Here is a 26,301-nt window from a genome sequence, read left to right on the forward strand (position 1 = left end):
TGCTCAGGACCCGACTAGATGGCGTGTTCTGGTAAGACTAGCCTCCAACAACTTCAAGAATAGCTGTCGTGCAGATCTGGTCGCTGCTCAAGAGAGGAGAAAAATAGCCACATCAGTTGCTCCAACAGTGGCCGAACAGTTTACCTGCCCTCACCGTCAACATTCATGCCTTCCTAGAATCAGACTGCAGAGCCACCTCAGAACACACAGTTGATGAGCTGCACAGACAAATGTTATTGTCGGAAATGGCAGACAATCAACACCTGCGTAAATATCTTTTAAATCATGTATTTGTATCTTCAGGTGGCAGGGTGGAAACAGGTCTCTACCAAAGGAGGTAGAAGGAGCTCCTTCTCTCCATTAGCCTGCAGGTCACGTTTAGCACCTGCTTAACACCCTCCCTCCTCCCCATCCCGCAGATCACGGTCACGTGAACTCATGGCAGCAGGTGGTAGATGGTCGTATGCGCAGCTGGTGCATATCACAAGTCCTGGTTATGCAACTACTGACACTGGGCAGACAATCTCTGAAGAGTATTGATAATGGCCGGGGTTACCCATCTTGTAAAGACACTGCCCAGAAGGTGGTAATGGCAAAGCACTTTTGTAGAAAAAAATTGCCAAGAACACTGATGATCATGGGACTAGATTGCCTACATCATACAATACAGCACATATTGCTGGTAGAGATGATTTGTACCCTGGGCAGGACTCATACTTTCAAAGTATTCATCAGACGACATGAGGAAATAAAAATCACAGTTTGTAGAGAATAAAATAAAGAATAGAGCAAAAAGATTTGTTGGCATGTGGCCAGGTGGTTAAGGCATCAGTCTAGTGATCTGAAGGCAGCGTGCTGTGTCCTTGAGCAAGGCACTTAACCACACATTGCTCTGCGACAACACCAGTGCCAAGCTGTATCGGCCTTAGTGCCCTTCCCTTGGACAACATCGGTGGCGTGGAGAGGGGAGATTTGCAGCATGGGCAACTGCCAGTCTTCCATACAACCTTGCCCAGGCCTGCGCCCTGGAAACCTTCCAAGGCGCAAATCCATGGTCTCACAAGACTAACAGATGCCTATATAGAGCAAAAAGATAATGGTAGAAACATACAAATCATAAATAATTTTTAAAGCTAAAGACACCCTGAGCCAATAGGATTTATTTCCTGGCATAATTTACATATTACTATTTAACTATTTATGGTTTTATTACTATTTAATTATTTATGGTGCAACTGTAACGAAAACCAATTTCCCCCGGGATCAATAAAGTATGACTATGACTATGAGATAAATGTTATTTCATATGCAATGTCCAAAGGATTGATAATCTACAAATTTTAAATGAACTTTTTGGATTGTTGAGGCTTTAAGCATTCAGCCATTAAAAACTCACCATATACAGAAAGCTTCACACATTCAAGTTCTTTACTGTGAAAGTAATTATTAAATATCCGAACTTATGTTGGATCACAGATTAGGTAAGAGGCCACTGCTTAGAATAAGGACTCACTAATGTAACCCAGGATCACGATTTGCCACTTTCTTTCTGAAATGGCCACTGAGGCAGAGTCATTGAATTCTTTCTCTCAGTCTTTTCTATTAGATTGTGATCTATGGAATTATCTACCCCAGAGAGCTAAGGATGCTTTACTCAAGACTGAGATGAACGACAGGGGATCAGGCAAGAAAATGGAGCTGGCGGGGGGCTTTTGGGGTGGGTATGGAGGAGGACATTAAGCAAACAAAGTTTGTTTATAAGAGTCCATTTAACAAGATTCTCCATGATCAGCAGCAAGTAGAATTTCTAACTAAAACTGCAGCACATTCTTTTGAAAGGTGATTTCTTGAGGAAAATGCAGTGAATAGGGAATACTTACATACAAATTACATGTAAAATTATGTACGTAAAATTAACCAAATCATTGATTGTGCAACCAATTTCATCCCAAGCAGTAATAATGTCACCGTAAGCACCTTTGGGAAATTGGGCAAATATTCAGTTTATTCAAACTGACTTTCAACTCACAGAGTCACAACTAGGATAATTATATTGTTAAACCCAGACTTTTAGATATCAGTGAAAGTTTCATGCAAGATCTGCAATGATGTAATTTTTTAAGAATCTCAAAAGTTGTTACTGTAAAATGTGCTTCATTTAAAATAGTTTAATTCAAATTATAATTTTGAATGTTCGAAGTTTTAGATGTGAAGAAAATAAAAATATCCCCATTCAACATGTCGGTCCATGGCTTCCTCTTGTGCTAAGAGGAGGCCACCCTCAGGGTGGAGGAGCAACACCTTGCATTCCATCTGAGTAGTCTCCAACCTGATGGCATGAATATCGATTTCTCCTTCAGTAAACAAATTCCAACCTCCCTCTATTCCCTACTCTGACTTTTCACCTGCCTATAACTTCCACCTGGGTCCCCTCCTCTTTCCCTTTCTCCTATTGTCCACTATCTTCTATCAGATTCTTTCTTCTGTAGCCCTCAATCTTTCCCACCCAACTGGCTTCACCTATCACCTTCCCTCTCAGTCCTGAAGAAGGGTCTTGGTATGAAACATCAACTGTTTACTCTTTCCCATTGATGCTGCCTGACCTTCTGAGTTCATCCAGCTTTGCGTGTTGCTTTGGATTTCCAGCATCTGAAGTGTTTGTGAGTCTCCATCACCTTGAGTGTAACTGACTCTCAATATTTTATAATCTTCTAGTTCTGTAACATGCTAGTTCTTTTATGTAACCCACGTTTCACAGCCTAGCAACTGATCCAGATTGAAAGCACACACTCAGCAATAGGCATTAATTTGCATTTCTGAGATAGTTATAGTTCTACTGGGAAATTAAGGTAGAACCCCTTCTACCTGATGCTAACCTTATTCCCTTCATTCAGGAATGAGGAGAAGGGAGGAGAAGATGGCGGCGCGACGCAGCTCGCAGCGGCCACTCCGGTGGCGATATCTGTCACCTGTCAAGTAGGGTGCCGTGCACAATCCTGATTTGATGGAGACAGATGTGAGAGCACGGAGGAACATCTGGTGAAACTTCTGAAATGCCCGCTTTGCTGCTGCTGCTACTGTGTGATCCAGAATCTCCGGAGAAGGCCCCGAGTCCTCGGCTTTGCTTGTTGCTCGGCGCAGGGCGGTGTCGAAGCGCTCGGCAGAGGATGGTGCTCGGTGCTCGGTATTGGAGGGCTGGTTGGATGCTTGAAGTTTTCGGATGGACTCAGAGTCCGCTGCAGTCGGGTGCTTCCAATACATCGGCAAGTTTGTGGCGCTTGGAGGTTCATGGCAGGGAGAGTTTCTCCCTTCTACCATCTGCGTGAGATGATAGGGCTATCAGGACTTGAGACTTTTTTTTTACCGTGCCCATGGTCTGCTCTTTATCAAATTACAGTATTGCTTTGCACTGTTGTAACCATATGTTATAATTATGTGGTTTTGTCAGTGTTAGTCTTGGCTTGTCCTGTGTTTCTGTGATATCTTTCTGAAGGAACATTGTATCATTTTTTAATGCATTCATTTCTAAATGACAATAAACGAGGACTGAGTGTTCTCATAATCTAAAAAAAATTACAGCTCGGCTCTGCAATGTGATACTTCAATATCCAGCATGGCATGAATGGAAAATTCCCTGAAATTCCTGTACCTTCCTGATGGCAACAGCAAGAAGACAGCATGTCCTGGGTTGTGGGAGTCCGTGATGATGGATGCTGCTTTCCTACAACAGTATTTTGTGTAGATGTGCTCAATGGTGGGGAGGGCATTACCTGTGATGGACTGGGCCGTATCCAATACATTTTGTAGGATTTTCCATTGCAAGAGCGTTAGTGTTTCATACCAGGCTATGATGCAGCTAGTCAACATAGTCTGCAGCACACATCTACAGAAGTCTGTCAAAATTTTAGATATCATGCCAAATCTTCACAAACTCCTAAGGAAGTAGAGCTGCTGATGTAAATATGTTAATACATCTTCCTTGTGATTACATCTCTGTGCTGGGCCCAGGGCAGGTCTTCTAATATGTTAACAGCTAGGAATCTAATGCAGCTAACTCTCTGCATGGCCAAATTCCCAATGTAAACGGATGCACGTTTGCCCTCCTTCCCCTTCATGAACTCAACTATTAGCCCTTTAGTTTTACTGATACTGAGCAAGGTATTGTTGTTATGAAATACTTCACCAGGTGTCCAATCTCACTCCTGTACACGGACTCATCACCACATTGGTGCCATGAGTGAATCTGCATATATAAGACCATAAGGCATAGGAGCAGAATTAGGCCATTCAGCCTATCGGGTCAGTTCTACTATTTCATCAAGTCTGATCCATTTCCCTCTCAACCCCATTCTCCTGCCTTCTCCCTATAACATTTCACAATTTATCAAACAAGAACCTATAAACCTCTGCCTTAAATACACCTAATAGCCTGGTCTCCACAGCCGCCTGGGGCAATGAATTCCACCGATTCATCACCCTCTAGCTGAAGAAATTCCTCATCATCTCCTTTCTAAATGAAAGTCCCCCTACTCTGAGGCTATGCCCTTTTGTCCTAGACTCTCCCATCATGGGAAACATCCTCTCCATATCCACTCTATCTAGGCCTTTCATCATTCAATAGATTTCAATGAGATCCCCCCCCCCCATTCTTCTAAATTCCAGTAAGTAAAGACCCAGAGCCATCAATCGCTCCTCATAAGATAAGCCTTTCATTCTCAGAATCATTGTCATGAACCTCCTCGGAACCCTTCCAATGACAGTGTATCCTTTCTCAGATTAGGGGCCCAAAACGCTCATAATACTCCAAGTAATGCCTCACCAGTGTCTTATAAAGCCTCCACATTACATCCTTGTTTTTATATTCTAATCTTCTCAAAATGAAGGCTAACATTGCATTTTCCTTCATCACCTTCAAATTAACCCACAGAGAATCCTGCATAAGTATTCTCATGACTCTTTTCCCCTTGAATTTTTGAATATTTTTCCCGTTTAGAAAATAGGCTACACTTTTATTCCCTCCGCCAAAGTGCATGACCATACACTTCCTGACACTGTATTCCATCTGCCACTTCTTTGCCCATTCTCCTAATCTGTCTAAGACCTTCTGCAGCCTCCCTGCTTCCTCAACACTACCTGCCCCTCCGCCTATCTTCATATTGTCTTCAAATTTGGCCATAAATTCATCAATTCCATTATCCAAATCATTGACATACAATGTAAAAAGACAGTCCCAACGTAGAAAGGAACACCACTAGTCACCGGCAGCTAACCAGAAAAGGATCCCTTTATTCCCACAAACAGCCAATGCTCTGTCCATGCTGGTATCATTCCTATAGTACCATGGGCTCTTACCTTGTTTAGCAGTCTAATATATGGTACCCTGTCAAAGTCCTTCTGAAAATACAAGTACACAACATCCACTGATTCTCCTTTGTTTATCCTGCTTGTTGTTTCCTCAAAGAATTCCAGCAGATTTGCCGGGTAAGATTTTTCTTTAAGGAAACCATGCTAATTTTGGCCTACTTTATCATGTGTCTCCAATTACCCTGAAACCACATCCTTAACAAATTGATTCTAACATCCTCCCAACCACTGAGTTCACACTAACTGGCCTATAATTTCCTTTCTTCTGCCTCCGAACCTTTTTGAAGAGTGGAGCGACATTTGTAATTTTCCAGTCCAACAGAACCATTCCAGAATCCAGTAATTCTTAAAAGATCATTAATAATGTCTCCGCAATCTCTTCAGCCACCTCTTTTGGAACCCTGGGGTGGAGCCCATCTGGTGCAGGTGACTTTAGAGCTGTTAGTTTCCCAAGCACTCACTCTCTAGTAATAGCTACTGCACTTACTTCTGCCCCTGACATCCTTTTTTTTATATAATTTTTATTGAGTTTTCAAAAAGAATACATGAAAAGACAAAAATCTACCCTCCCCCCTCCCCTTAACCCTCCCCCCCCCCATATAGTCCTACCTAAAAAGAAAGAAGAGAAAAAAAAGAACCGCCTGGGTATTGGAAGGTTTCCACATGCTCCATGGGATTCAAAATAAATTTGGTATAATTATTCGTTACTTTCCCCAAGGGACCAAGATCTTTATCGGAGCACTTAAATATGCCATCCTATCTTTTGTAAATAAGGGCGCCAAATATTCAAAAATGTTACATATTCTGCCCCTGACATCCTTGAACTCCCGGCATAATGCTAGTGTTTTCCACAGCGAAAACTAATGCAAAATATTTATTCACAATGTTCCTTCTAAAGTGTGTGTACATGCACAACTTTTGCTACTAGCACACAAAGGAATTTAAACTGCACACAAAAGGTTGTCCCCCTCTACCTTGTTGGCATGTTAGGTATATTTCACAATCATACATAATCACATTTCCTTTTCCAGTTTACCACTTCGACAGTGTTGCCAACATGGAGCTTGCGAAGCTTTGTCCACAAATTTTAGAAATGGCTTATTTATACTGATTTTATTGAAGAAATTATTGATTCGCTATGTCGAATTTCAAAGAAGCAAAGGGCGTAAAGTGCAAAAGAACTGCTAGTTCATTTAAAGCGGAATGACTTAATGAAACAGTAGAAACTGCTACACCGAAAGCTCATAAAGTCAGGAATGAGCAGCTACAAGAAATGTTTATGTACATTACAGAAACTGGTGTTACCTGCTTGTATTGTCATGATGCAAAAGTTGCTGGAGAATTTGCAAGTGAGGAGAGGAGGACTGACATTTGGAAACTTTAAAGCGTCATTTAGCAAGCAAATCATATCTGGCAAAAGCTCCGGTGAAAAATATTTTCATTACCCACTACAGACCTGCTATGTATGTTTTGAGAGAGTGCAGGTGAATGACAGCGAAAATGATCAAACCCAGTGGAGATCAAAGTTCTTATTAATAGTATTTTGCAAGCTATTAAAATGAATACCTCTATATACAAAATTCAGTGCGCACATATTGTTGTCACTGGGCAAAAAATTGCACAGCACAATAAAGCATGCAGCCTTGAGGTCATAGTAACAGCATCTTACCAATCTTCTCTGAATGAAATTTGCTGATGAGAAAGTGAAGTATTTAGTTAGAGAGGGAGGTACAGAGGCCCAGGTCTTGAAGCTCAATGATGAACAGCAGCTTGACATATGTGTTCCTGGTGTTAAACTGTTTTAGCAGTAGACTAATTGAAGCAGATCCAAGTAATTTGAAGCAGGAAGTGATTCATACCACAACCAACCACTTGAAGCATTTCATTATAGTTGATGTAAACATTGAAACAGGTGGCCACACTCTTTCAGAGCACCAGTACAAAAGACAATGGGAACCTCAGACTACAGAAACAAGAGGTTGAATATTTCCAGTTGGCCCACACAGGTGTTTAGTATTTGGCCAGGTATGGCTCAAAATTTAATCGCCTCCATTTTCTTGCAGTGTTTGGAGAATGAAAAATCATCAGAAGATGACAGTTTTGCTTATTCTGTTTTGAATTCTCTTTGGTGAATTAATCAATGATTGTCATAGTGATAGAATTATATGGCATCGAAACAGGTCCTTCAGCCCAACTCAACCATGCCAACCAAGGAGTCTCCCTGCACCAGACCCATTATACTGCATCAGGTCCCCTTTAAATCTTTCCCCTCTCACCTTAAACCTATGCCCTCTAATTTTAGGCTTTCGCACTCTGGGAGAAAGACTGTGACCATCTAGTTCATTATGATTTTGGAAACGGTATTGCATCTTATTCCACCACCTCTTTTGGTAGTGAGTTCCACATATCAACCAGCATCTGTTTTCAAAAAGAAAATTTATCCTTTTGATCCCTTTCTGAATTAGGTTAAAAGGGGGCCTGTCTTTTTCAGCCATGCTATTACTTTAAAGTAAACCAAGAGGTATAGATTAGATAGACAGTCAGAACTTTCTCCCCTGTGATTGGGATATAAAAAAAACAGAGGATGCAGGTTTATGGTGGGAGCAACTTGATGATGCATTTGGATGTGATGGGATGATCAGCTTTCAACACAATCTTCCCAACCAAATTCATATTCAAATTCCTCCCACCTTAAACCTAAACTTGGTTTTGATATCCTAACTGTGGGGAGAAAAACTCTGACTAACCAATCTACACCTCTCGCTTTAATCTGGTACTCATATTTGGTAACATGGCTGAAAAAGCCAGGCTTCCCTTCTACGTAATAAATATACTAAGTAATGGACGTGACTTAATCATACTACATCAACCTAGCATATTGTCTCTTTGTAAATAAAATTACAGTGAAGTAAGCAATCAAAAAAGGCAGAATTTTGTATTCCCTCAATGCAAAGTTCTGCTTGTGTTCACACGGACATCTACATGGTTAAAGTGAGAGGTAAGCATTGCTGTGGATTAATCAATGGTCTCTACTCAATGTGCATGAGATTCAAATCGAGCCCCTAAACTGCAGGGAATAAGAGTAAACTCAGGATTTCAGATACAAGGACCAAAATATGGAAACAGCTAGGCCTAAAGGTAATTGATCTTAATTAGCCTCCAAATTGGTCTTCTGACTCATGCTGATGTCATGTGAAACTGTACCTTTAACTTCTACATCTTTAAAATGTTATGATAAAATGCATCCTTTGTGGCACTCAATAGCCACAAGTCATTTTGCTTCATTTGCCAAGTCAGTGCTTTGACTAGGCCAGGCATTCAAAAGCTTTAGGCTCCAACACAAATAAGGAATTATTTCAATCAGATGGCAAATCTGAATGACATCTCAATGTGCCCCAACACTTCTGTATCAAAGAGGAGAATGCCGTATAGGTGAACTTCCTTCTACTCCCTCCATCTTCTTATTCTGACTTCTTCCCACTTCCTTTCCAATCCTGATGAATGGCCTTGGCCCAAAACATTGACTGTTAATTCATAGTTGCCAGCTGCCCATGCCTGACAAGTTCCCTGGTCCTGATCATTTTATTTTCACTATGGATGCCCAGTCCCTATACAGCTCCATCCCCCACCAGGGAGGCCTCAAAGCCCTCTGTTTCTTTCTAGACATCAGATCCAACCAGTTCCCCTCCATCACCACTCTCCTGTCTGGTGAAACTTGTCCTCACTTTTAATTTCTCCTTCGGCTCCTCTTCAAACAAAATGTGTAGCCATGGGCAGTCGCGTGGGTCCCAGCTCTGCCAGCCCTTTTGTCAGCTATGTGGAACAGTCTATGTTCCAAGCCTACACAGGTATCACTCCCCAACTTTTCCCACACTGCATCAACAACTGCATTGGTGTTGCTTCCTGTACCCTTGTGGAGCTCGTCGACTTCATCAACTTTGTCTTCAGCTTCCACCCTGCCCTCAAATTCACCTGGTCCATTTCCAACACCTCCCTCCCCTATCTCGATCTGTCTGTCTCTAGCTCTGTAGACAGCTTATCTACTGAAGTCTATTATAAACCCACGGACTCTCAGAGATACCTGGACTATACCTCTTCCCACTCTGTTACTTGTACAAATGCCATCCCCTTCCTTCAATTCCTCCGTCTCCACCGCATCCACTCTTAGGATGAAGCTTTTCTTTCCAGAACAAAGGAGATGTCCTCTTTCTTCAAAGAAAGGGGCTTCCCTTCCTCCACCATCAACGCTGCCCTCAACTGCATCTCTTCCATTTCGCTGCCCTCACCTCTATCCTCCCCAACCCCACCAGAGATAGGGTTCCTCTTGTCCTCACCTATCACCCCACCTGCCTCCGCATTCAGCGCATAATTATCCATAACTTCCGCCATCTCCAGCGGGATCCCACCACCAAGGACATCTTTCCATCCCCACCCGCTTTCTGCTTTCCACAGGGATTGCTCCCTATGTGACTCCCTTCCCATTCATCCCTTCCCACTGATCCCACTCCTGGAACTTATCCTTGCAAGCAAAACAAGTGCTACACCTGCCCCTATACCTCCTCCCTCACTACCATTTAGGGAGCCAAAGAGTCCTTCCAGGTGAGGCAACACTTCATCTATGAGTCTGTTGGGGTTATCTACTGTATCTGGTGCTCCCGGCATGGCCTCCTGTACATTGTTGAGACCCAATGGAGATTGAGAGACCGCTTCAGCGAGCACCTACGCTCCATCCACCAGAAAAAGCGGGATCTCCCAGTGGCCACCCATTTTAATTCCACTTCCCATTCCCATTAAAATATGTCATCCAAGGCCTCCTCTACTGTCATGATGAGGCCACACTCAGGATGGAGAAGCAACACCTTATATTCTGTCTGGGTAGCTTCCAACCTGATGGCATGAACATCAATTTCTTGAACTTCCAGTAATTTCCCCTCCCCTCCTTCACCATTCTCTTTTCCCTCTCTCACCTTATCTCCTTACCTGCCTATCACTTTCCTCTGATGCTCCTCCTCCTTTTCTTTCTTCCATGGTCTTCTGTCCTTTCCTATCAGATTCCCCCTTCTCCAGACCTTTATCTCTTTCACCAATCAACTTCCCAGCTCTTTATTTCACTCCTCTCCCCCTCCCGGTTTCACCTATCACCATGTGGCTCTTTCTCTCCTCCCCGAGCTTTCTTACTCTGACTCCTCATCTTTTTTCCAGTCCTGATGAAGGGTTTCAGCCCTAAACGTCGACTGTACTCTTTTCCATAGATGCCACCTGGCCTGCTGAGTTCTTCCAGCATTTTGTGTGTATTGCTTGGATTTTAAGTATCTGCAGATCTTCTCTTGTTTGTGCCTGACATCTATCTCCTTTTCCTGACCAGCCCCTCAATATCTCTTCTCAACCAAGCTTCCCTAATCTTGCCAGCCTTGCCCTTCACTCTAACAGGAACATATTGGCCCCGAACTCTTGCTATCTCACTCTTAAAAACCTCCCAACTGCATGGCGTATGATTACCTGCAAACAGCTTCTCCCAATCAATTGTTGAGTTCCCAACTGATGGCATCGAAATTAGCCTTCCCCAAATTTAGGACTGACTTCTGGACCAGTCCTAAACTGTTTCCATGATTGTCTTGAAACTAACAAAATTATGATCGCTGCTCACAAAATGCTCCCCCACTAACAAACAACCATTGGCCCAGCATAATTTCCTAAGAGGTGTAACCCCTTCTCTCGTACAGCCATCAACATATTGTTCAGAAAATTTTCCTGAGTACACTTAACAAATTGTGTTCCATCTAATCCCTTAGTATTAAAGCAATCCCAGTCAATATAAGGGAAGTTAAAATCTCCTACCAATATAATCCTATTATCACTACACCTATCTGTGATATCCCTCCATATACTGTATGCTCCTTTAATTCCCACTGCCTACTGGGAGGCCTATGGTACAATATCTGTTTGTTTTATTTCTAAGTGATCCACTTGGTTTATTTCTAAGTTTTACCTATATTCACCTTGCTAGACTTTACCCTGAGATATTGCTTGAAGTACTGTTGTGATGTTCTCCCCAGTCAATGGCCCAAACCCCTCTCTCTTACCTTCACCTCTGTCATGCTGGAAACATCAGTACCCCAGAACACTGAGCTGCCAGTCCTGCCCATCACTCAATTGCTTTTCTGTAATTGTTCTAATATCACAATCCCATGTGCCAATCCTTCCTTTGGTCATCTGCCTTTACTGTGAGGCTTCTTGCATTAATGTATATATAGTTTTGTCCAATAGAACTGTTCTCCCTTGCCTATTGGCCTTTCTTTGTTTCATCTTTCTCATTTTATATAACATTATTTTGGGTTCAAGCCCCTGTACCAGACTAGCATAAACTGTCCTGAGTAACATGAGCAAAACTCTCTAAGAATATTGGTCCCCCTCCGGTTCAGGTGCAACGGTCCCTCTTGTACAGATCACTTCTTCCCTAGAGGAAATCCTAATGGTCCAAGTAGCTGTAAGCCTCCCACCTGCACCAGCTCTGCAGCCATACATTTATTTGACTTATCCATCTATTGTGCACAGCTCAGGAAGTAATCCTGAGATTACAACCCAAGGGATCCTGTTCTCCAACTCCTTATATTCAGTTCACAGAACTCATCTCTCTTCCTCTGATGTTGTTGGTACCAATATGATGCATAACCTCTTTCAATAATTAAAATCATTAATATACCAAGAGGCTACAACGAGATCTATGTAGAGATCACGAAAACAACGTAGAGATACACTGATAGGAGGGTTGTTACCATGATGCAATGAGAATTTTAAACCCTTAGTGTTACCACCCAGAAAGCCATACAAGTCAGCAAGCATTGGATTGACAGGATGGGATGGGATGCAATGCAAGTTAGGATATACGTTTTCCATTGTTTTGGAACAACTCAAGTCTATGTTGGGTCAATAGTGTAGGCTGGTCAGAACATTAGGATAATAAGCAATTGATCAGGATTTCAGTAGCAGATAATACGAGCATTATGGTTTTGAGAGATATTAGAGAAACTTCAAAACAGATAACACTGGTAAGGAATCTATGATCTAAAACTCAGACCAGAATGAAATATATCATGAAGTTACTCAGGCCACTGCCTCGGAGTAGGAGTGTCCCATTTCAAACCAGCAGTCCCACAGAAAAGTGATCTCACCCTGTGAAGTTCCACTGAAAAGGGTCAGTCAATGTGGATTTATCAGCACGACCTCTCTTGGTAAAAAATGCATGAGTTATCAACCTCCTTTCAGTGCATCTCCACAACCCAACTTGTGAAAAAGAAACTAACCAGCATTCTGTGACTTATTTCAATACCTACTTGTAGATTCCAACATGGAAAACAAATGTAATTAAAACAAAAAAGAAGTGAATGCCTTTTGAGGACTGAGAGATAAGTACAAAGAGGCGATTCCAGAATAGGACTTTGGCAGCTAAGCATTATGAACTGGGCAAGAGGCCAGAATAAGGGGAAGACTGATAGCTCAGGAGGATGTAAGGAAAAAGTTAAATGTGATTCCTCCTTGCTAAAATAAAGTGGAAGTCTGTAGACAAAGTGCTGTTAGTTTGGGGTGTGATTGTTTTGAGAAAATACAAGAGAATCAATCCACAGCAATGATTTGAGACAGTTCAGAGACTACAAGTCTATAGCCATAACAGTGGAAGATGGTGAAAAACATGTTTTTCATGGGAAGGTGAGGTAATTATGCATATCCAGGTACCAAATGCACAGAAAAGTACCAGTGTAAGGGGCTTTGAAGGGTATAAAGGGGCACCTTCTTGGTGCAGGGGAAGAGAGTTTTGTCCCAGGCTAGATCTCCAGTGTTCAGATAGAGTACTCTATGTCGGGAGAGTCAGACTTAGACTTACACAGAGGGGGAGAGGGAGAGACTGCATGAAAGTCTGTTGGCATTCCACAGTTTAGCTCATTTGCAGGACAATAAATATTATTTTGATTTCTGTACTGCTACTACTTACTGCTTTTGAGATTTGTTTTTCTTTCTGTATTGCATTTGTGCTAGTTCTAATAAAGTGTTTTCTTGTGGCCCTGAACACCTGTGTTGACACCTTTTGTTTGCAAATCCCTGAGCTGAATAAGGAAAGAACATGTAGCATATTGTAAAATAATTATTGTTTACGAAGGATATAGAGTTGGAGGAGATTGCATAGCTAGAGAGCTTCCAAGTCATATTGTGTCTTGAAAACAAAAATGCTAAGATGCCAACTTAGATCCACTATCGTTATTTGACAAGGATTGATGGAATGGGACACAGAGAGCAGGATTCAGGATGACCTCGTTCTAGATGTCTACACGAGGTAGAAAACAGGTTGGCTGAGAGTACATCAAAACAGGAATACGATTTGAGATAGGGAACAAATTATGATGGTTTCAGTCTTCCCAGTATCTGGAAGAATTGCTACTATTCTTGTAACTAAATGCCTGCATACAATCTGGCAATTTAGGAGCCACAGTACTGTACAACAGTCTGACACAGATACTGTATATACAGCTATGGTGCCTAAAACCTTTGCACTGTACTATATTCGTCAATGTGGAGCGGAGACTGAGTTTGTAAATCTGGCAGGAGCAAAGGTTGCTGTGAATAGCCAGCGTGGAGCACCATGGGAGGGGCGTGGGATATGTGGCAGAGTAGTACCGGGGTGGAGGGTGGTGTGGGTATGGGCACACCCAGACCTGAAATACCAGGCAAGGTCACTTGATTCCAAATAATTGATTTATTGATCATTAAAGAATGTCTCTCTGGTGATTCCCACTCCCTTCCTCTTTTCCCAACCATGATTCCCCTCTCCCTGTCCCCTCCCATTCTCAGTCCACAATACAGACCCATATCAAAATCAGGTTTATCATCACTCATTTGTGGCATGAAATTTGCTGGGTTCATTTGTGGCAGCAGCACAGTGCCATACATAAAAATACTACAGTAGGGTGCAAAACTTTCAAGCACCCTAACTATATATGTATACATGCCCAAGACTTTTGCACAGTACCGTATGAAGAGATCAAAAAAGGTGATAATGAGGTACAGCTAGCTCCTTACATTTTGGAAATTAGCATCTTCATCTCGAGTTCGCATCTTCGATAAATCTATAAATATAATCAGCATTCAATAACCAAAATTCCTAAAGAAACTTGGTTTCCTAGAAATAAACCAAAAGTAACCCTAAGAAAACATTTCAGTGATGAGAATTTGGAATGCACTGTTAGAAATGCTATCAACGCTCTCGCCAAATTATTCAAAACTTAATTCTGGCATTCAAAATTGGCTATCTATCTGAAAGGAAAAGAACTTGGATAGCTATGAGATGCCAGGAGAACGGGAACAGGCTGGAACTGAGTCAATGGGACGAGTAGCCTCTTTATGTAAATAAATCATTTAAGGAATCACAGTGAGTTGCTTTATGTAGAACAACACACTGTGATTCCTTAAATCACTTATTGTAATTTGATCTGTAATTTGTTCAATTTGAAACATGGTTACCATGACTCTGTGGTCAGTTCACTTTGTTTAAATTACTCACTTCACGGCATGTGCTCAGTTCAGAATCATTATGTTACCAAGCTTCACAAGGACTAGACTTATCTTTATCAAATTGTTAGCACCTTTGCTCACCTTCCTGGAGTGACAAATGTGTATGTGGAATGGACAAGGATAACTGCCATTAATTGTACAGCCCAGAAACAGACCAATGTCATGCCAACCATGATTCTTCTCCATAAAACTGTAAATATATGATAAAGCAACACACATCAATGTTGCTGGTGAACACAGCATCTCTAGGAAGAGGTACAGTCGACGTTTCGGGCCGAGACCCTTCGTCAGGACTAACTGAAGGAAGAGCTAGTAAGAGATTTGAAAGTTGGAGAGGGAGGGGGAGATCCAGAATGATAGGAGAAGACAGGAGGGGGAGGGATGGAGCCAAGAGCTGGACAGGTGATTGGCAAAAGGGATATGAGAGGATCATGGGACAGGAGGCCCAAGGACAAGGCAAAGGGGGAAATGGGAAAGAGGTATAGTCAGAGGGACAGAGGGAGAAAAAGGAGAGAGAAAGAAAGAATGTGTGTATATAAATAAATAACGGATGGGGTACGAGGGGGAGGTGGGGCATTAGCGGAAGTTTCAGAAGTCAATGTTCATGCCATCAGGTTGGAGGCTACCCAGACAGAATATAAGGTGTTGTTCCTCCAACCTGAGTGTAGCTTCATCTTTACAGTAGAGGAGACCGTGGACAGACATATCAGAATGGGAATGGGATGTGGAATTAAAATGTGTGGCCACTGGGAGATCCTGCTTTCTCTGGCAGACAGAGCATACGTGCTCAGCAAAACGATCTCCCAGTCTGCTTCAGGTCTCGCCAATATATAGCAGGCCACATCGAGAGCACTGGACGCAGTATATCACCCCAGCCGACTCACAGGTGAAGTGTCGCCTCACCTGGAAGGACTGTCTGGGGCCCTGAATGGTGGTAAGGGAGGAAGTGTAAGGGCATGTGTAGCACTTGTTCCGCTTACAAGGATAAGTGCCGGGAGGGAGATCGGTGGGGAGGGATGGGGGGGACGAATGGACAAGGGATCCCTGCGGAATGCAGAGAGCGGGGGAGGGAAAGATGTGCTTAGTGGTGGGATCCCATTGGAGGTGGCGGAAGTTACGGAGAATAATATGTTGGACCCGGAGGCTGGTGGGGTGGTAGGTGAGGACCAGGGGAACCCTATTCCTAGTGGGGTGGCGGGAGGATGGTGTGACAGTAGATGTGCGTGAAATGCGGGAGATGCGTTTGAGAGCAGAGTTGATGTGAAGAAAGGAAAGCCCCTTCCTTTAAGTCTAATTGTGTAAATCAAGAGTTTTCCTGTACCTTGTCTCTTTGATATTTCAGAATGGGGTTCCAGCCCAGCCGATTCTACGTTTCAGTTTTCCCTGTGTCACGACAGTCTGTCAACAGCGCTGTATCTCCGAATAAAAAGGAACATGGTGTCATCGAACAGAGGAGTTTATTTAATAAATTCGCTTCTTGCTCTTTACCAACTACCACGCTTACACTCCAGTTCTGTGACTTCCTTGGCACAGGAGGGCTACTGGGATATGTAGTTCAGGAAAGATAGAATTCTAGGTTAATTTACAAAGTAAACTACAATTATTTAACCCGTAAATTACAGCTGATGTGGAACATAAGCACGCTGGAATTCCTCTTAAGTCTTCTAACAAGGAACTCTATAGTATTTCGGGTTGTTTTACAGCACTCAGGCGATGTAATTCGGGAGGGTGAACTGCGGAGCGGGGTTGCTAACAGGGGAGACAGTGCGGACAAACTGAAGCCCAAGCCGGGAGGTGGGAGCCCCTCAGCCGCCCGAAACTCCGCCCGGTCGGTGCAATGCGCCACGGCCACGTCGGCAGCGCCCTCTGGCCGCCGGAAGACCGAGGTGTGCCCACCAGCCGGAGGCGGAAGTGACGGCGCGCTATGTGACTGAGAGGTGGCTGCCGTGCGCTGTGGGCAGTGATGATGTCTGGCCCAGCTGGAGGGTCCAGTTGGATTTACGTTCTACTGCTCGGCGCTTTCCGAGTCGGTATCGCCGCCGAGGTGTCAAAATGGAGTATATCTGTTACCGAGGTAGGGCAGCGAGACGTCGGAGAACCTGCGCAAGATACGGGAGAGGCAGGGACAGACGCTTGGAGGAGAGACTGGCAAAGTGGGAAGGGCTGTTGGCGGGGTAGGTGGGGAGGGTGGGAGGGTCTGTAGGGGAGGAGAGATGAGCGCAGGGAGGCAGCTGCGTGAAGGGGAGGTTGGGAGGGTCTGTAGGGGAGGAGAGATGAGCGCAGGGAGGCAGCTGCGTGAAGGGGAGGTTGGGAGGGTCTGTAGGGGAGGAGAGATGAGCGCGGGGAGGCAGCTGCGTGAAGGGGAGGGTGGGAGGGTCTGTAGGGGAGGAGAGATGAGCGCAGGGAGGCAGCTGTGTGAAGGGGAGGGTGGGAGGGTCTGTCGGGGAGGAGAGGTGAGCGCAGGGAGGCAGCTGTGTGAAGGGGAGGGTGGGAGGGTCTGTCGGGAAGGAGAGATGAGTGCACGGAGGCGTGGGGGGTTGCTGCGTGAAGGGGAGATTGAGGAGGTGAGAGCTGGGAGGTGTGGGGTGTGTTGCTGCGTGAAGGTTGGGAGGGGTGCGTGTGTTGTGGGGGGGAGGAACTAGAGTGTGAGATTGAATTTTGATGGGAGGTATTGAAGAAAGGTAAGATGTAAAAAGGGAGTGGGAGAATCCGGAGAGGGGTGTTGTGCGACTCTTAGGATGTGCTGAGAGTGTGGAGATAGAGAAAGATAAAGAATAAAGAGGAATTAGGAGAAAGATGCAAATGGAAAGTGAGAAAGGGTTGCAGTCGGTGGAGGTGGAAACATTGAAATCCCATTTCCAATTGGACTTTTGGTAAAGTTGGAATTCAAAGAGTCTTAGCTATCTTTTGTAAGTCACTGAAAGCTGGCATGCAGGTGTAGCAAGTGATTTGAAGGGTTAATGCTATGTTGGCTTGTAATACAAAAGGATTTAAGTATGGAAGTGAAAATGCGACTGTAATTATATTTATGTCCAGTTTGATGTATTGAAGTAGAAAGGAAGCAAATGTGAATCCTCCAAATATGGTCAGACCAATGCCTTAGAAAGCATCAGCATTACATCTTTGCTTTTTATATGTCTACTCTTCAAATGAATACAACATTGAATTTGTCTTCACTCAGCCTGCTGGGGAATCCTGCACGAGGACTCTGCACCTCTAATTTCTGAATTTGCTCCTGCTTAAAAAATAGTCTACTCTTTTATTCCTTCTACCAGGGTGCATGATCATACACTTCCTTACACAGTATTCCGTCTGCTCTTTTTGTCTGTTCTCTCAAACTGTCTGAGTGCTTCTGTAGACTCCCTGCTTCCTCAGTATTCCCTGGCCCTCTGCTGATTTCTGTAACATCCACAAATTTAGCCCAAAAGCCATCAATTCCTTCATTCAGATCATTAACATATAATGTGAAAAGAAGCAAACACAACCCCTACCCCTGAGGAACACTACTAGTCAGTGCAGCCAATCAGAACGGGCCCATTTATTTCCACTCTTTGCCTTCTATCAGTCAGCCAATCTTCTGTCCATGCTAGTGTAACACTTGGGGCTATCGACTCACGTTTGTCTAGGGGAAACCCTGTCCGCCCGCCAAACCGTGTCTCACGTTTGCGTAGATGCTGTGTAATGCACCCCGGTACAAACTCACACATACAGCTAGAATAACAAGACTTCTGTTGGTTAGTTCTTCCGTTATCTATAGTTATAACCCAAACATTTCAGCTACAAAGATCAATTAGCATTACAGAGAAGCCATTTTATTATTAGCAGTTAACAGTTACAATTACAGTTAATATCACTGAGAACCCTACATGTTTCCCCCACCGAATTTAGTCATGCCCTCATGACGTTCAGATAATTCGCCAACCCTTCCTGCAAAGCACAGAGCCCAATCCAAGTGCAGAAAGCAGTGACATGACTGCCCAAAACAGTAGAGATCACCAGGCACTACTTAGGCCAACCTCTCTGGGGGGTGGGGGGGAGGTTCCTAATCCTCTGAGACCTCCATACCCCCTCTTCAAGCTCCTCCGGCTCAGACATGACTGGAGACACTTCGGGGCTACCTGGCGAAACCTCCTGCGATCTGTCACTCAAACCCCTCTGCAACTCGGAGCCCCCTGTCTCGGGTTCAGGCCCCACCTCCTCTCCTCCTGAGTCCTGCTGCCCTCCCTGTTGCCCACCAACAGCCCCGCTCACCTCACCAGATGCAGTGGGAGAAGGGCCTGGAGTTTCTTCCTCCGTCACGGGGAAGTTAACGAATGGCAGCACGTACCACTCATCCGAGTCACCACCCTCCGAATCAGTATTTCTTTCCACGGCTGGGCCCGGCCCCGTCTCTTTCACGATGGGCTCTTCCCTCACCCCGCGCTTCCGCAGAGTCCTCGTATTAGGCGTAGTCTCCAATTCAGGCTCTTGGTCTACCTGTAGGGGCAATAGGTGGTTCCAGTGAAGTATCTTGACAGGCCCCTTCCCCTCCTCGGGCCTCACCCGGAAAACCGGTAGGTTTGGCATCTGACTCTCCACCACATAGGGTGTGGCCGCCCAGCGGTCAGCCAACTTGTGCTTTCCAGGTAGTCCCAAATTCCTTATGAGGACTTGGTCTTCGGGCAGGAGTTGGGAGAACTTCACAGAGGTCAATGGGCAACCTTGCCTCGCGCCCAGACATCAGATAATAGGGCGAATACCCAGTAGCCTCATTGCGTGTACATTTGTAACAGATGCCCAATATGTTGACGCCACCTGCTCTTTTTACTGATCTCCAGAGTCCCGAGCATGTCTAGCAAAGTCCGATTAAACCTCTCAGGCTGGGGATCGCCCTGCGGATGATAGGGCATGGTCTCGATTTCTCAACTCCCAACATGCCCAGTAACTCATAGATGAGCTTACTCTCAAAATCCCGTCCCTGGTCACTATGTATCCGCCGGGGAAAGCCATAATGCGTGAAATACTTCTCCCATAACACCTTTGCCACTGTTGTCGCCCTCTGGTCCTTGGTAGGAAAAGCCTGAGCTTATCTAGTTTGGTGGTCTGTGTTGCTGGCATTGGGTTCTATGGACAGAAAATCCATACACACCAGGTCCAGGGGCCCTGCACTCTGAAGGTGGGACAAAGGAGCGGCCTACACAGGCAGTGTCTTCCGGCGTATGCAGCCAATGCACGACTTGCAGTACTCGTCAACCTCCGACTTTATTCGGGGCCAGTAAAACCGGTCTTTGAGCAATCCATAGGTCTTTTCCACCCCTAAAGGTCCAGAATCATCGTGCAGTGACTTCAACGCAATCTTCCGACACTTCTCAGGCAGGGCCAACTGCCAACACCGAGGTTGGTCCGGGGGCGACATTACCCGGTATAGAATTTGGTTCCTCAACTTCAACCGAAGCCATTCCCTGAGTAAGGGAGGCATCGAAATGTGTTTCGACTTCTCTGCCCACTCCATATCCCCCTTCTCCACCACGTACCAAATGGTGCCAATGCCTGGGTCATCTCACTGAGCAGCTGCCATGTCCCCTGGACTCAATTCCAGCAGCTGTTTGGTCTTCAGAGCAGTCAGCTCACAGTAAACTGGGGGTAGGGCATTGTCAGAAGCCCCCAAAGGGGATCCGGCCTCCCCTTTTCCTCGGCCTTCACGGTGATAGCAAACTGACACATAGCCTTCACCCCAGGGGTAGGAATACTTTCCCACTCCTCGTCCCTCTCCAGTTCCTCATGCATAGTCATAGTCATACTTTATTGATCCTGGGGGAAATTGATTTTCGTTACAGTTGCACCATAAATAATTAAATAGTAATATGTAAATTATGCATGGAACTAAGTCCAGGACCAGCCTATTAACTCAGGGTGTTTGACCCTCCAAGGGAGGAGTTGTAAAGTTTGATGGCCACAGGCAGGAATGACTTCCTATGACGCTCTGTGTTGCGGTGGAATGAGTCTCTGGCTGAATGTACTGCTGTGCCCAACCAGTACATTATGTAGTGGATGGGAGACATTGTCCAAGATGGCATGCAACTTGGACAGCATCCTCTTTTCAGACACCACTGTCAGAGAGTCCAGTTCCATCCCCACAACATCACTGGCCTTATGAATGAGTTTGTTGATTCTGTTGGTGTCTGCAACCCTCAGCCTGCTTCCCCAGCACACATGCACTGGCCACCACAGACTCGTAGAACATCCTCAGCATCGTCCGGCAGATGTTAAGGACCTCAGTCTCCTCAGGAAATAGAGACGGCTCTGACCCTTCTTGTAGACAGCCTCAGTGTTCTTTGCATCCATCGGGACAAAGCGTCCGCATCGATTTTTTGGCTCCCTGGCCGGTACTTCAGGCTGAAATCATATACCGACAATTCCGCCAACCACCAATGACCTGTAGCATCCAGTTTCGCCAAGGTCAGGATATAGGTAAGCGGGTTGTGTCCGTCCTCACCTCAGACTTGACTCTGTAGAGATAATCATTCAGTTTATCCACCACCGCCCATTTCAACGCCAGGAACTCCAACTTGTGGGTGGGATAGTTTCTCTCTGAGGGCGACAAACTCCGGCTGACAAACGCTACAGGCCTCAACCCAGTGCCCTGATCCTGATACAGGACAGCCCCAATCCCTCTCGGCTGGCATCGGTGTGTAGTACATAGGACAATCAGTGGTTCGCAAAAACCTGCACCAGTGCCTGGGTCAGCAACTTTTCCAGCGATTTAAAAGCCTCCTCACATGTTGCATCCCAGCTCTGTCCAAAGGTCTCCAACCTCCCGTCCCCTGTCCCCTTTTCCCTTTCTTCCCCAAGGGAGGGTAACCACGCAGAAGCTGGTTCAAGGGGTGACTCACTTTGGCGTAGCCCTTCACAAATCTCAGATAATAACCACAGAACCCCAGGAACAAGCGCAGAGTGCTCACAGTCTGGGGCCTCAGCCATGTGGTCACTGCTTCTATCTTAGCTGGGTCTGTAGCTACTCCATCTCACAAGATTATGTGCCCAACATAGCTAACAGACATCTTGCAGAACTGGCACTTGTCCAGGGAGAGTTTTAACCCTTCCTCCTTCAGTCAGCTTAGCACCTTCAGTAGTCTCGCTTTGTGTTCTTCCAAGGTGGATCCAAATGCTATCAAGTCATCCAAATACACCAACACTTTGAGCAAATTCATATCCTTCACCACCTTCTGTGTCCTTCTGGAAAGTGGCAGGGGCTCCCAATATGCCCTGGGGCATCCTTTCAAACTGGAAAATCCCAGAGGGCATATAAAGGCCATCTTCTCTTCGTTGGCCTCACTCATTGGGATCTGGTAGTATCCACTCCTCAAATCCAGCACACTAAGCCACTTTGCCCCACTCAGGCCAGCGCGTCTTCGACCTTCGGTACCGTATACTGGTCAGGGTGGTGCGCCGGTTCAGGGTCCTGTGGTCCACGCACATGCGTACTTTGCGGTTCTTCTTCCGGGCCACTACTATTGGGGACGCATAAGGGCTTCAGGATTCCAAGGTGATCCCAGCTTCCTTCAACTGACTCAAGTGCTGCCGCACATCTTCCGCATCTGCAAGGGCCAGTGGCCGCAACTTGTCTCTAAACGGGGTGTCCTCAGTCACCCGGATGGTGTGGCGAGTGCTCTTGGAACAACCCACATCAAACTCGCCAAGGGAAAAAACATCTTCCAGCTTCAACATCATCTCCACCAACCTTTGCTTCCAACCTGGTGGCACAGGCGAGTCCCCAAAGTTAAAGGCCTCAGCAGTCAGCTTTCCTCTGTTTTCCAATCGTTCCCCCCCACCAGACAGGCCTCACGGGGGGTGCTCGACATTACCATCACCGGGAGCAAATGAGCCAGAGGCACCCCTCTGTGAAAGGTGATTTTTCTCTTCGTGGTGTTCCTGACAACCACTGCCATCCTGTTCACCTGTACCACCAAGGGCCTCTGCACTTCGGGCCTCACCAGCATCCCAGACGGAAATCGCGACTCCCCCTCGAGGTCTTCTGGGGCGTCCACTAAAAGGGCCTTGCCATCAGGCACTCAAGGAAATCTGGGGGTTCCCATCACTCTCGCCACTTTCCCGGATCTCATTACCTTGGGCTTCGACTGGTGCACCACACAGTTCCTCGTTTAAATTCAGTATCCGACCCAGGGTGGCTCTGCACTTCTCAAAAGCAGCCGGAAACATTGGGTGCACAGCCCAGGTCTCAAAAGTTCTCATCCGCCCTCTCCTGACAGGTCCCCCATGAGCCTCCACACCACAGGGGTGTTGGTCCCCACCAGAATTGACGCACCACCCATCTCAACCGGTTCCGGACAAACCAGCACTAACGTCTCCAGAACTTCAGACATCCCACCTTGGCTTCTGAAAACTCCAGCCTCACAGACAAATACCTGTCATACGGATAATCACCAGCACTGACACCCCAAATCTCCAGTGCACTGAATGGGGTCAAGGGCAAATGCTTTAAATACTGGTTGTAAAACGAACAGTATAGTAATGTGACCTGCGACTCCGTATCGAGTATGGCTTTAGCATAGATTCCCTCTATCCGTACCGACACGCTGGATCTGGGTCCCACTAATCCTTCTGGAATCGGATTTTTTTTTCTTTCGGGGGTTCCTTAGTACATCGCTAGGGACGTGTTCCCCCAGAGACACCAGGCTGTTCCCTCACTGGGTCTCCTCTAAGTTTCCCGACACCTCTCCCTGCTTGGATGCCTGAGGACTCGCCCTCCGAGGGGCTCCCTGCTGCTCACATTCCCGCCGGAAGTAGCCCTCTTCCCCACAGTTATAGCACCCGCTACCAGCCACCCCTCCTCTCGCAGCCCTCTGTGTTGTCCGTCCCCCGGGGGGGGGGGGTACCTTCCCTACCGACCCCTCAGTTCTCAGCTCCACCACCACCTCTTTTATCAATTTCCAGGTGGAGCCGGCTCTGCCCATTTCCCCACCAGGGGCTGCAACTGAGGATTTCACCCCACTGATAAGAGTCCTCCCTTGACCTAACGAGTTCTCATCCCCCCTCGCGTGTCTGATCAGCTGAACGAACGTCAGAGGGGGGTGCATTTTATAGGACTGCCGGAGACTCCAAGCAATCTTGTCCTCAGCCTGGGCACCTCTAGTTAACTGATCCGTCCTTAACTGATCCATCTGTTCAGCCCGAATGACCCCCCCCCCCCGGCGCCGCAGCCCCCCAAGCCGTCTCTCTAGCCAAAAAAGGTACGCGGAGATCTTCTCACCCTTCTCCTGACGCATGTTTTGAAACTCCCCGAGGAGCTCCCGGTCAACCCAAAAGCACTTTCCAAAGCCTGCAGGTAGTCATTCAGAGTGACCGAAGGCTGGTTAACCTTTACGTCTCACACTACCCCAGCCGCCACTCACTTAACAACTGCGACATTTGCTCTACCCATGTCTCATAATCCTCTTCACCTTCGGGGATGGGTGTTATCCCCGAGAAAATTCTTATCTTCTGGAGGGGCCCCTCTATCCTTCTCACGAGGGAGGTAATTGCAGATGCCAACTCGGAACTCTCTCCTTTCGCTGGGGAATGGGAACTAACCAAATTTTCAAAATCTGACCACACCTTCCCTTCATCCCTCAGTACCAAGAGAATTTGTTCCCTAAGATCCCCACCCTCATCTGCTGGTGACTCAGCTTACTGAACTCTGGCCCCCCCCCCTGACAATTTGCAAGATCCATGGTCCCGCCTCCCCTGGGACGCCAATCTCCTCCGGCAACTTTGCTCCTGTCTGTACCTGCCTCAAAATCAAAGTTTCACGATACAATTTCCACTTTGCCAACCGCTTTAACCGTACTCAAACCTCGAAGTAACACATCATCCAATACATACACTGGTCTCCACCCCCCAAACACGCACGCCTTGCTCACTGGCACGCTCACAGCTGCATACCATCGCCGAAATGCAGCGGCTGCCATCACCACTCTACTTTAAACAGTGTGGTCACACAGCATCCACAGAGTACAATCCCGGACGAGCCCCCACAAATGTAATGCTCAGGGCTATCAACTCAAGTTTGTCTAGGGGAAACCCCGTCCGCTCGCCAAACCATGTCTCACGTTTGCGTAGATGCTGTGTAATGCACCCCAGTACAAACTCACACATACAGAGAGAATAACAAGACTTCCATTGGTTAGTTCCTCTGTTATCTATTGTTATAACCCAAATATTTCAGCTACAAAGAACATTACCTCATCAGTTAAAATTACAGAGAAGCCATCTTATTATTAGCAGTTAACAGTTGCCATTACAGTTAATATTACTCAGAACCCTGTGTTGGCGCGTGGCCAAGTGGTTAAGGCATTTGTCTAGTGATCTGAAGGTGGCTAGTTTGAGCCTTGGCTGAGGCCGCGTGTTATGTCCTCGAGCAAGGCACTTAACCACACATTGCTCTGCGACGACACTGGTGCCAAGCTGTATGGGTGCTAATGCCCTTCCCTTGGACAGCATTGGTGGCGTGGAGAGGGGAGACTTGCAGCATGGGCAACTGCCAGTCTTCCATACAACCTTGCCCAGGCCTGCGCCCTGGAAACCTTCCAAGGCGCAAATCCATAGCCTCATGAGACTAACAGATGCCTGAAACTGATAACCCTACACTGGTATCTATCTGTAATACCATGGGCTTTTACCTCATTTTGCAACCTCATTTGTCAAAGGCCATTTGAAAATCCAAGTAAATAACATCCCAAAAGACCATAAGATTATAAGATATAGGAGCAGAACTAGGCTATTTGGCCCATTGAGACTGCTGCACCATTACATCATGGCTGATCTATTTTCCCTCTCAGTCCTAATCTCCTGCCTTCCCCCTGTGTACCTTCATACCCTGACCAATCGAAAATCTGTCAAACTCTGCCTGAAATATACATAAAGATTTGGCCTCTACAGCTGCCTGTGGCAACAAATTCCACAGATTCACCACTAGCTAAAGAAATTCCTCCTCATCTCCATTCTAAAAGGATGCCTCTCTGTTCTGAGGCTGAATCCTCTGGTCTTTGATTCTCCCACCATAGGAAACATCTTCTCCACATCCACTTTATCAAGGCCTTTCACCATTCGTTAGGATTCAATTAGGTTGCCTCTCCCCCCACCATTCCTCTGAGTTCCAGTGAGTACAGGTCCAGAGCCATCAAACACTCTTCATATGACAAGCCATTGAATCCTAGAATCATTTTTGTGAACCTTCTTTGAACCCTCTGTAGTTTCATCACATCCTTTGCAAGATAAGGGGCCCCAAAACTGCTCAGAGTACTCAAGTGAGGCCTCACCAGCGCTTCATGAAGTCTCAACATTACATCCTTGCTTTTATATTCCAGCCCTCTTGAAATGAACATTAACATTGCA

At 45.9% G+C, this 26,301-nt stretch overlaps 1 protein-coding gene and 1 long non-coding RNA gene across 3 annotated transcripts in view; one reads left to right on the forward strand and one right to left on the reverse strand.

The window, feature by feature from the left end:
• The window catches only part of LOC134336771 (uncharacterized), a 31,476-nt gene extending 15,088 nt beyond the window's left edge, over nucleotides 1-16,388 (reverse strand). Inside the window, exon 1 of the long non-coding RNA XR_010015886.1 lies at nucleotides 16,250-16,388. This is a non-coding gene — a long non-coding RNA (uncharacterized LOC134336771). The remainder of the gene's footprint in view (nucleotides 1-16,249) is intronic.
• A 453-nt stretch (nucleotides 16,389-16,841) lies between these two features.
• Nucleotides 16,842-26,301, forward strand: part of LOC134349247 (transmembrane protein 87A-like) — a 65,967-nt gene continuing 56,507 nt past the window's right edge. For both annotated transcript variants that reach the window (XM_063053282.1, XM_063053289.1), the window contains exon 1: nucleotides 16,842-17,002. In XM_063053282.1, the coding sequence (XP_062909352.1) occupies nucleotides 16,892-17,002 (111 nt within the window). In that variant the 5' untranslated portion in view covers nucleotides 16,842-16,891. The remainder of the gene's footprint in view (nucleotides 17,003-26,301) is intronic.

Source organism: Mobula hypostoma, chromosome 1 (assembly GCF_963921235.1).
Source record: "Mobula hypostoma chromosome 1, sMobHyp1.1, whole genome shotgun sequence".
Lineage (NCBI taxonomy): Eukaryota > Metazoa > Chordata > Chondrichthyes > Myliobatiformes > Myliobatidae > Mobula > Mobula hypostoma.